The following is an 11336-nucleotide window of genomic DNA, read 5'->3' on the forward strand; positions in this document are numbered from 1 at the left end:
ACTATGCTGCTGACACTGCACCCTCCTCTTCTTTTAAAAGTGTGTGCATTTTTTATACCCTTGTATGCGGTTGTTTATGTTGAGAGGGACTTATGCATGTGCACAACCATTTCAACTATGGCACTGAAAAACATGCTATGTTATGTTATTTAATTTATATGCATTTAAAAGGAGCACATATGCATTGAAAATGACCCTTCCATCTCTTACCCTTTTTACCTCTATTTCTTTTTGTTTTCTCACATCGAATTCGGCCTCAAAAAGGAGATATACCCCCCTTTGGATCATATTATATATATTAATATAGAGAGAGAAAATGGTCCCAACAACTGCTATCATTCAATCAAATGAACCTCACATGTGTCATTCATTTACTATATAACCTAAAGGGTCCCATTAGAAATTACTTTCTCCCCAACGATTTCTAATTCTCTGTTTCGAGCCAATCACATTGTCACATGAATAAAATAAGGTTTTTAAAAATAAAATGTAACATTTTAATTGACTCGGAATAAATAATATAATATCATTTAGAATAGATGATTTCTATCGTTCAGAAGCAAACTAACATATCAAATATCATACTTTAGTCCAAGAACATTAATAACTTTGTCTCATTTTTTTCTGAATGCAATAATATGCACCCCTTCTTTTTTTCCTCACCACATGCATGCATTGTCTACCCATGCTTAATTTGTATAATCCATACTTGATATTTCTATGTATAATTGACCATGAAAAGGAATTGCAATTTGGTTATAGATAGCCTCCTTCAAACTTTTCTTAGTATAATCCGGAATTAGAATCTAGATTTCTGCATAAGTTATTATTATTTTTCTACTTACTATTTTAGCCAAAAAGTAAGTGGAATCCTACCATTGTTCTGAATTAATTGTATTATTTTTGGAGAACAAAAGCAGAAAGTACTTTAAATGTCAATGAGCTTTTACTGCAAAAAATTGTCCATAATGTAATAAGGTGATACATAAGCCATTAGGGTAAAGCTAACTTCTGAACTTGAATTTTTCCCATATAACAAATGAACAGATGAATATGTCAAATGAACAAAACAAGTTACAACTCATCTTTAATCAAACCTTCAACAGTTGTCAGATTCAAACTCCTAAACACTTCATCTCAACAACAATATTAAAAAACTATGAGCTTTCTTTGAATAATACAAACTTCACCTAGTTAAGAGAAAAGAAAATATGAAAAAAAGTTCAGAAACATTAGCCATGTTCAATCTTTTATTTCTTTTTCTGAAAAGCATAATTGTTTTTTGGTTATCCTTCTGTGGTAGCTGAGGACATATAACTATTCATTACAATGGATGTCTCTTCTGATGGAACACCATGAATGGTAGAAGTTTGGAACTTTTGCTTGCAAGCTTGGCATGTTATTTCCATAACAGTAGAGTTCATCTTCTTGCTAGCTTGGTTTCTCAAAGCTTCAGCTTTTCCAAGCTCACTTTGTGCTTGTTTCCTTATCCTTTGAGCATTCTCAAACTCAAGTTCAGCTATCTCAATTAGTCTTTTAGCTTCTCTTCTAGCCTCTTCAGCATAAGCCTTTTCTACCATTGCCAATTTTAACTCCTCATTTGCAAACTCTTTCAACCTTGCTACTTCCATTGTGGTAATCTCATTCACATTCTTATGTGTTTGTGAACTTGGCAGCTGATTTGACTCACTCCCTTTGTCATTAGTACTGCATGAACCTATTGAAAGTTTCAAATGAGTCTCATAGTTTACATCACTTGAATTTCTTCTTTCTTGAGAGTTTGTTGAAGAAGGTAAGAGCTGAAGTTCTAAGTTATGCATCTGATCTAAGGTGCTAGGCTTATTGTGTATCTCTGAAGTTAATAAAGCATCTACTTTTTCAACTGATTTTGGTAATCTTAGTCCTTGTAATTTGGTAGGGGCTATACTATAATTTGCTTCACTAGATGGACTTGTGCTTGAAGCTGTTCTAGAAGAGCATGCAGGTTGTAGTGCTTGTAACTCTGGCCTGTGCTGCCTGATAGTGCAGGAATCTTGATGTTCTATGAAACTCTCAACCCTGAAAAGACAAAAGGTTAAAATATTCAAAGGAGATTATATAATAGATTAGATTATGCTATGTGAATATGTATCTTATGGATTCATGTTATTGTCTCTAAGCTAACAAGTAACAAGGACTAATAATTTGGTCAAACAAAGATACATGTATGAAAACCTTATTCATTTAGTGTTTATACAACAAATATAAATTAAGCAATAAAATAATAATTAACCAAAGATCTGGTGTATGTATTATGAGGGGTAAGTACAAATTGAATAGTAAGGGACATAATAAAACAAATAAGACAGAGTGATCTAAAGGGGTCCTCCATAAGTGCAGAGAAATATAAAGCTGATTCCCTACAATGGTTTTTGGGAGATGTGCAAAGCTAGAATGAGGTTGGTTACATACTATTCATAAAGATAATGCTTATAAATTTGAAAATTTTCAACTTATGTTTAAATTAAGATTTCCATAATAGAAAACTTGTATGTTATCAACTTCAAGATCATGGAAAATCTTTGACATAAAAAGGTATCTAAGTTTTAGAATCTTTGTTTCTATCTACCATCCTTGTAGCTAGAATTTAGGGTTTGACTTCCAAGGAAATAGAAGAAGAATAATCAAATAAATATTATTTAAGTAAAATAATATAATTTGGGTTCCATTAAGAACAAAAAATAATTGCATAGCAGGAGCTGAATCTGATGAGCCACACAACACAAACACCAAGAAAGAGAGAAAGTTGGAAACTTGGAATGAACAACAACAAAATAGTTGATATTATTATATGAGAAAACCAAAAAAAACACAAACCTGGAAAACACACGGCCACAATCACATGAATGGCCTCTGGTGCCACAAATTTTGATGTGTGCTTTATAATCAGATTGAACTGCATACCCTTTGGAGCACTTGTCACAAACCCACTGCTTATGATTACTGTGCTTCCTTCTAAAGTGTTTCTTTATTCCAACAAGGTCACCAAGGGCATGACAAGGATCATGGTGCAAACAACTTGGTTCTGGACACACAAAAACCTTCTTTTTCAATCCTTGTGTTTCTCTTTTCAACAACTTCCATGGCACCTTATGTCTCCTTCTATGCATTTGAAGATTCTGGTCTCTCTGAAACCCTTGGTTGCAGATCTCACACACATATCTATCAGATTCTAACAAGGTCTTTGGTGAGAGAGACACAACCTCAGCATCTGGATCTACACAGAAAATAAAATAAAGTAATTAACTTTGTGAGAAAAAAACAACACCCCATAAAAAATTTCAGATTAAAGTTTCAAACTTGAGGGAAAAAAGGGAAACTTTTTCTACTAGCTAGCTACCTGGTGTGCCAGCTGGTCTTCTTTTTCTTTTGTTAGAAACACCATTTTCAGATAATGTAAAGGGTGCATCAGAAGAAGATGGTGCACCAGAAAAAACAGTGTTGTTGTTGTTGTTGTTGTTTTTGTCTAGCATGGGTGGAATTTTATGTGTGTTGGAACAATTAATTTTATGAGTGGTGGTGAAGTTGAAATAGTGGGTTTCAACTTTACTAGTGTAGAAAGAAAAATGAGAATTGATAGTGGCACAGCAGAATGGGAGAGACTAGAGAGAAAGAGAGAGAAAAAGCTATTGCTTTATGAAAACAGCTTTCTTTCCTAGCTTTTTCCTTTGCCCACGAGAGAGAGCTTTTCTTTGCTTTTTTGTTTCATTGACCCTCACCTCGAGTAGGTAATGTTCATGGCAAGTCTTGCTTATGAAGCACCCTGTTATGTAATTGTGCTTAGGACTTAGAGTATTAATAAATAGTATACACGATTTTTGTTAGGATTATGTTCTCTCTTGTATATTCCAGAACACCCATTGAAAAATAGAAGGTAAAGTATATGAAACTCTTTAAATTTTATAAGGACATGGACTATTTTGTCTTTCTAGTTATTCATTATATTTTATCAAGACGTATTAGTTTAGTTGTGTAAGATCTTATCAAATCTTTAGAAATATCAAAAATAAAATTCAAAAGTTCGATTCCTATAAGAAACAATTATAGTACGCAAAAAAAAGAATTAGTCCATTATTGGGTTGGGGGATAGTACCCAAAAAAAAATACTCCTTATACTTAAACACGTATTGGTGAAATTATAAACAATATAGCATAATTGTTATTTGCAAAAGAGTTAGTTTAATGTGTTTTCATATACTTCTCCACAAATATATATTTGAGAACACATCTCCTCTCACCATAACAATGTATAAGGATTATGTTATTCGGTAAAATATTTTGATAGTTATATTTAATGGCAAGATGGTCGGTCCTCACATCTTATTGGCCCGATGTGAGGAAAAATTAGGCATATTTATAAAACAATCTAATCGTGTGTAATTTATATGTCAATGTTTGAGAAAAAATTGAGGTACAAAATAAATTGTGAGGTCGAAATAAAAAATGAATATATATTATATATCAAAAGAATTTGAATTTAAATATGTATAATTTTTATAATAAATTGAGAAAATTAGTCCCAAAACCTTAGTCCAAAATATTTTGAGTTTTGTGTTACGTACCTATGGGACACCAACATGCCCACTATGTTATAATCTTCAAAACAATACATATATACTCTTCAAACCGTAGTAACTAAGTCTTCGGCACTAAGATAACTTTTTATTTTCTTTATATACCTTCGGCTAAAACATATAGAAAAATTGTTGAAAATCACATTAGTTTATAATCTATATTGTCAATGAAATATTTTCCGTTGTAAAAATAAAGATTAAATATTTACAAAAATATAGTGGACTCAACTTATAATCAATCGATAAAAATTTATTTATTAACTGTGTATAATTGTGATAGTCTTTATTAAATGTGTTAAGATCCTAGTTCCTATAGTATTTTGGATGAATTAAAAAATGTGAAAAAAAATCATTAAAGCCCAACATAAATAGTAAATTGTCGTGTTTTGAAATATGATGTTTGTAGATTTAATTTCTATCATCTACGTAAAAATGATTTATTGATAGAAATCTTAAAATAAGTGACCTCTACATCGAAAAATATATTATCTTTAGGATAAGCTAGAATATATGAGAACCAAAATACAAAAAATTTAAAAGAACAAAAAAATTATAAAGTATAATATCTATGTAATGTCAAACTATCAGTCATGATTAAGAGTACATAATTTTTTATCCATTGATATTACTTTTTTTGAAGAGTAAATAATAATTAAAAAATAAATATTAAATTAACAGTTTATAAAACTCTTACATAATCTTTGCATATATATATATATATATATATATATATTTTCCTCCAGATTTTACCATGTTAATATCTGCGCCCAATAATATATATTTATATCATTGTTTGTGTGATCAGGGTTTGTTTATGCAGTCCAACACATACGGTTGAAACTTATGAGCCCCACACTAATAATTTGGACAGAAACATAACAAAAAAACATCCTTCTTCATGTAAGAAATTAAACAACAACAACATAGTCATTATTCACAAAATGGCTCTGTTAATTTTGCATGAATAAATGCCGGCTAAAGAGATTCAACTACACGTGACTTCACATTTCCAATTCCCACACCCTCTCTCTACCACGTGACAAGTGACAAGGTCACAGCACTTTTCTTAAAATAGCCGAACAAAACAGTAAGGTGTGTTAATTATTACAGGGATAAGGTGAAAGAAAAATTCAGTTCCCATTGTCTCAGAAAACGGGTGGCAAAGGCTTAACACATATAATGCTGGAACGCATATATGTATTATAAAGATGTCATGCTGATTGAACCGTCACCATGTAACATAATATGTATTGTTATCTAGTTTGAAACAATTATAAATGATACAAAATTAATAAAAAATAAAATATTGGAAAAAAAATAGAATTTCAGAAACAAAACAATAGTGTATTAGAGGGGAAAGAAACATTTGATGGAGAAACAAATTAATGATTTTACTTTTATATTTAAGGATAAAAGTGGTATTATATTATATTTAAAGGGTAAAATACTGATACCATACCATTTTCTACATTTTGTTTTTCATACATTTTTTTCTAATATTGAAGATGATCATGACCTAACAAACATTGGGAGCACATCTATTGTCCTGTCTCATAATAAATGTTATTATATGTGTCATGATTTTGTGATTAATTAGAAAAATACTTAAAAATTAAATTTTAATTTAAATATAGATTTGTCAACTAATCATAAAGTCATGATACATGATGTGACACTCATTATAGAATAGCAGATATTTAACCACAAACATGAGGAAGGAAGTGCCTAGAAAATAAGAAAACAGCTAGGAATAATTATATGACTATGAATATGTCATAATAAAAAACTTATATAATGTTCTATAGATGCTTGTTATATTATTTTCTAATAAAAATAAATCATCCATTACGACTAAAGGTTGAAACACAGGAGGACAAACTTTGTAGTAAATAATCCAGCTTATATAATATATAGTAGCTTAGGATTGTTTACTTGATTAAATTATCTTAAGGGCTTAAGTCTAATATATTTAAAAGTAAGACTCTTGTGCCTATTTAACAGTGATAATAAAATAGGATTGGATTGGCTGATTTGACCGGAAAATTAACAAATTGGACCCCAAACTGGTACGGTGTAAATGTTGGATCGAATGTATAACAGAACTGGTTAAAACTGGGGAAAACCGATTGGTTTTGGTCAAAACCGGTGAACCGACAGAATTAGTGCTAAACCGACCGTTTCGTGCATATATTTTTTCTTAAAAACATGGCCAAAACGATACTTTTCTTCACGTGTTCAATGTCTCTCACAAACCCCATTTCTTCTCCTTTTAGCCTATTAGAAACCCTTTCTTCTCTATTCGGTTCCCTTTCTTCTTTGTTCAGTCCCCTTTCTTCTCCGTCAAGTTCAGTTCATCGAATCCTTGTCGCTCCATCGTGTCTCCGTCATAGATCCATTTCTTCTTCGATTCTTCCAGCGACACATAATACATATCTTTTGACTCCACTTCTTCCATCGGCGCATATGGTTGTAGTGGGATCTTCTTCACTAGCGTGTTGATAGGAAGATATGAATACTATAAGAGATAGTAACTAATTTAGAAGGATCTATTGAATATGCATCATTTTTCATATCATTGTTCTTTGCTTAGTACAGAATATATAAGGGGAAAATTGTAAAAGCAAAACAAATCTCCACCATCCAAGTGACTAGATCATACAAAAAATAAAGTTTGTTAAAATAGAAAAGGAAACCTAATTATTATTATTTTTATAATAAAATCATTTTGCCAGCTAGTTGCAGTCTTCTGCCGTTTGGGCCTCTCTGTGGGCATCACAGCCCTAACATTACCCATCCCATCCAAGGAAACCTTGTCCTCAAGGTTTGGATTATGGCCCATGTTCTGCTTTTGGGCCACCCGACAAGACTCAACCTAGTTCCGAAAATGTTCATCCAATATTGCTGGGCAGGAAAGTTGATTTGGGTTCCTAGAGGTAACTGTGGACTTGACATGTTTTCCTGAGAGACTTGCATCTAACGGAGGCAACTGTGTTGCACCACGTGAATTGTCAGGTTGGAACAGGTTTTGGGACTCTAAATGTTGTCCTTTATAGCAGGCAATTAATGGTTGAGATCTGTCCTGAATAATTGTTGACCGTTAATCTGAAGGCTTCAAGGAGAGAGTAGACTGTGCCAATGTTGTTGAACTGCCCGAGGAAGGGGAATCAAATGGTCCATTATGGGAGACGTTGGATGCTAAAATCTGTACTCCCTTAGGATCCAAGGGTTCCTTTATCGCCATATGTTTGTCTTGTGGGTCCATTTCAGAAGTATCAAGATTGAGTGGGAAGTAAGATAAACCCTCATTAGTGAGATTAATTTTTCCTTCTTCTCTTTGAAAAGTAGTGTGCTCCTCATCCAAACTCTTTTTGATAGAAACTTTAGGCTTTTGAACAACAACCTCCAATGGTGGACTATCATCCCTCACCGAGGTCAAAGCTTTCTCTATTGTCTCTTCTCCTTCTTCATTCGAAATATGCTCCAGTAACGACACGATTTGGTCGGAGGGTTCCCCATAGAATTTCCAAAGCAAGGACACGAGAAATACGGGATGGACCCGAGAGGTTGTTGGTAAGGAGAGCTCGTATGCCACCACATCGATGTGTCAGAGTATTTGATAAGGGCCAAAGAACAGATGTGTCGTGGTTGCAAGATGTCCCTTACTGGCGTGGAAATATTATTGGTGTTCACAAAATTACCCAATGTTGGTGGTGGTCTCCCATACAAAGCTTCAAAGGGAGAAAACAGGTAGATGAGTGTTTGGAGGTATTATACCAAAACTCTGCTAATGCAAGATGCTGGTACCATTTCTGGGGTTGTGAACCCGTGAAGCATCTTAGGTAAGTCTAGAGGGAACGATTGATCACCTATGTTTGCTCATCGGATTGTGGGTGGTATGCCGAACTAAAACACGGAGTTGTACCCAAGAGCCGAAAAAATTATTTCCAAAAGGAACTTACAAAAAGCTTGTCCCGATCTGAGTAAATAGAATATGGAATCCCATGTAGGCCGACCACTTCAGAAAGGAACCGTCGGGCCAACGATATTGTCGTGAACCTTATGGGTAGGCCAATGAAGTGAGCATATTTCGATAATCGATCCACCACGACCCAGATGACTGTGTGACCATGATAAATAGGTAAATGTGTAATAAAGTCCGTAGAGACATCTTCCCATACTTTATCTGGTATGTTGAGAGGTTGTAACAAACTGTTCTGTTTTGATGGACTATATTTATTATGCTAACAGGTGATGTTGCGACGAATGAAGACTTTGGTGTCACGATACAAGCCCGACCAGTAGCAGGAAGTCGCGACTCTAGCAACTGTCGGTTTCAGGCGGAGTGGCCTGAAGATGGAGACGCATAGAACTCCGTCAGAATTTGTTGTCTAGGATCCGACACGTCAGGTATGTAGATCCTTTTATCATAGAAAAGTATACCATTGGAAAAATGAAACTTTTGTTGTATATGTGAATCAGTCTCACTTTTTGTTACAAACTGACTACCTTTTGAGGTGAGATAATGACGGGGCAACCGATCCAATAGGGCTGGAATTGGTGAAGATATCGAAATCAAGACTGCCACATCATCAAGGCGGCGAGAGAGAGCATCTGCTACTTTATTTGAGGTAGCTGGTCTATATTGAATCTCATTAAAAACCAATAAGCTTTGTAGCCCATTTTTGTTGTTTTGGGGTGTGCAACCCTTGAGTCATGAGATGTTTTAAACTTTGTTGATCTGTCAGTATAGTAAATTTATGTCCAATTAAGTATTGACGCCATTTTTTATGCCATTTTTTACAACAAACATCTCTCGGACATATGCTGAAGAATGTTGCATTCGAGGGACCATTTTTTTACTAAAGAAGGCGATGAGAAGCCCAAATTGTGGCAGAATTGCCCCATGGCCACCGTAGATGCATCAGTTTCATCTTCGAATGTGGCAGCAAAGTCGGGTAGATGTAGGACTGGGGTTTTGGTCATTGCGTTTTTTAAATTTGTAAAGGCCAGCTGAGCCTCATGTATCCATGTAAATTTTTGTTGTTTGAGTAGCTTGGTGAAAGGAGCGACAAGTGAGGCGTATTGCTTAACAAATTTTATGTAAAAGTCGGTAAGCCCTAAAAACCCATAAGTGTCGTGAGTGACCGAGGTTGTGGCCAATCTACCATAGCTTGTATCTTATCCGGATCAGGTTGAACTCCAGCCACAAATATGATATGCCCAAAATAACTAACAGAAGCAACCCCAAAATAGCATTTTGATAATTTTGCATAAAATTGGTTAGAAGCTAATAGGTGCAACGCAATTTCTAAATGCGGCAAATGATCAGATAAGCATGTGTTATAAACCAGTATGTCATCAGAATGCAGTTTTGTGCGTGTTTTCCAGATTGACCCTAATCTGGTGGTATCCGAAGCGCAGATCAATTTTGGAGAAGATATGTGTACTCCCCAACTCATCCAACAACTTATCAATAGTTGGGATATGAAACCAATCAGGGATAGTAATAGCGTTCAATGCCCGATAATCAACACAGAATCTCCAATTACCATCTTTTTTTCTCACCAACAACACCATATAGGAGAAGGGGCTAGTACTATGAACCAAAATTCTAGGTTGTAACATGTCTTATAGCATAGTAGTAATAACGTCTTTTTGGGAGTGTGGATAGTGGTAAGGTTTGTTAGTGACAGGGTGAGAGGAGGGAAGGAGAGAGATATGGTGGTCATGAGTGCGGAAAGGGGGTAATGTGAAGGGTTGTTGGAATATGTTGGAGTAATTGTTTAAGAGAGTCTGTATTTGGGGTTGGGTTTTAGGCGATGTGTCTTGGCAGGATGAGGTTGTAGGTGTAAGAATAGGGTATATAAAGAAGGCATAGTAGGTGGAAATACTATTAGTTTGAAAAGGCTGAGATAGTTGATGGAAAGTGGACGGTTGGAGGGAGTCAGAAGTGTCACTAGTAAATGTAATAGACAAAGTGCCTACTATAGACTGCATAGATGACACCGAAAAATCTGAAAACATCAGACCCTGTGTGCAAAGCCATTCAATGCATAACACCACATCAGCTCCCTTAATGAGGAGTAAGTAAAAGGGAATAAGGAATTCCCGACTTTGGAGTGTAATTGGTGTGTGCTCACATAATCCACTGTAGTAAATATGCGCGTCATTTCCCACCATTACGGGAAATTGGGGTGTTGGAGTAATAGGCAAATTCAAATAGGTGGCCAATCTGGGTTGCAAGATGTTGTGAGAGCTGACAGTGTCTACCAACACAATGACTGAATGACCATAAATGGACCCTGAAAATTTAAGTGTTTTAGGAGAAATGTGTACGCCTAAAGCCTGATCCGATATATTAAAGTGAATTAGTTCATCACGAATTAGCTTTGTAGCCATTAATTCAGGACACGCAGGAGTAGGATCAGAGGAACTCAGATCTGGATCAGGATCTATGTGTAGGTTGTCATCCAACATGAGCAAGAATTTCATAGGTTGGCACCTTTGCCCCAAATGAAACTTTTTGTCGCAATTATAGCATAGACCTTGGGTCGTCGGTCTTGCATCTGAGCAATAGATAGTCGACAGATAAGAAGAGTGGGGCTAGTAGAGGGTGGAGAGTTGGGTGTATGTTGTGAATGCTTGTGTGGTGGAGCCGTGTAATATGGACCTGAAGGTCTGTGTGGTTTCAGATTAAGTCGAGAGAAGTTTCGAACCTTAGAT

At 35.0% G+C, this 11336-nt stretch overlaps 1 protein-coding gene across 1 annotated transcript; it reads right to left on the reverse strand.

Annotated features, from left to right (window-relative positions):
- LOC109361550 (protein SHOOT GRAVITROPISM 5-like) lies at nucleotides 1010-3784 on the reverse strand. Its single transcript, XM_019607037.1, has 3 exons — nucleotides 3380-3784; nucleotides 2857-3256; nucleotides 1010-2058 (listed from the first exon to the last, which is right to left on the reverse strand). Exons 1-3 carry the CDS (start codon nucleotides 3510-3512, stop codon nucleotides 1287-1289), a joined length of 1305 nt encoding a protein of 434 aa, XP_019462582.1. The 5' UTR covers nucleotides 3513-3784; the 3' UTR covers nucleotides 1010-1286.

Source organism: Lupinus angustifolius, chromosome LG12, assembly GCF_001865875.1.
Source record: "Lupinus angustifolius cultivar Tanjil chromosome LG12, LupAngTanjil_v1.0, whole genome shotgun sequence".
NCBI lineage: Eukaryota > Viridiplantae > Streptophyta > Magnoliopsida > Fabales > Fabaceae > Lupinus > Lupinus angustifolius.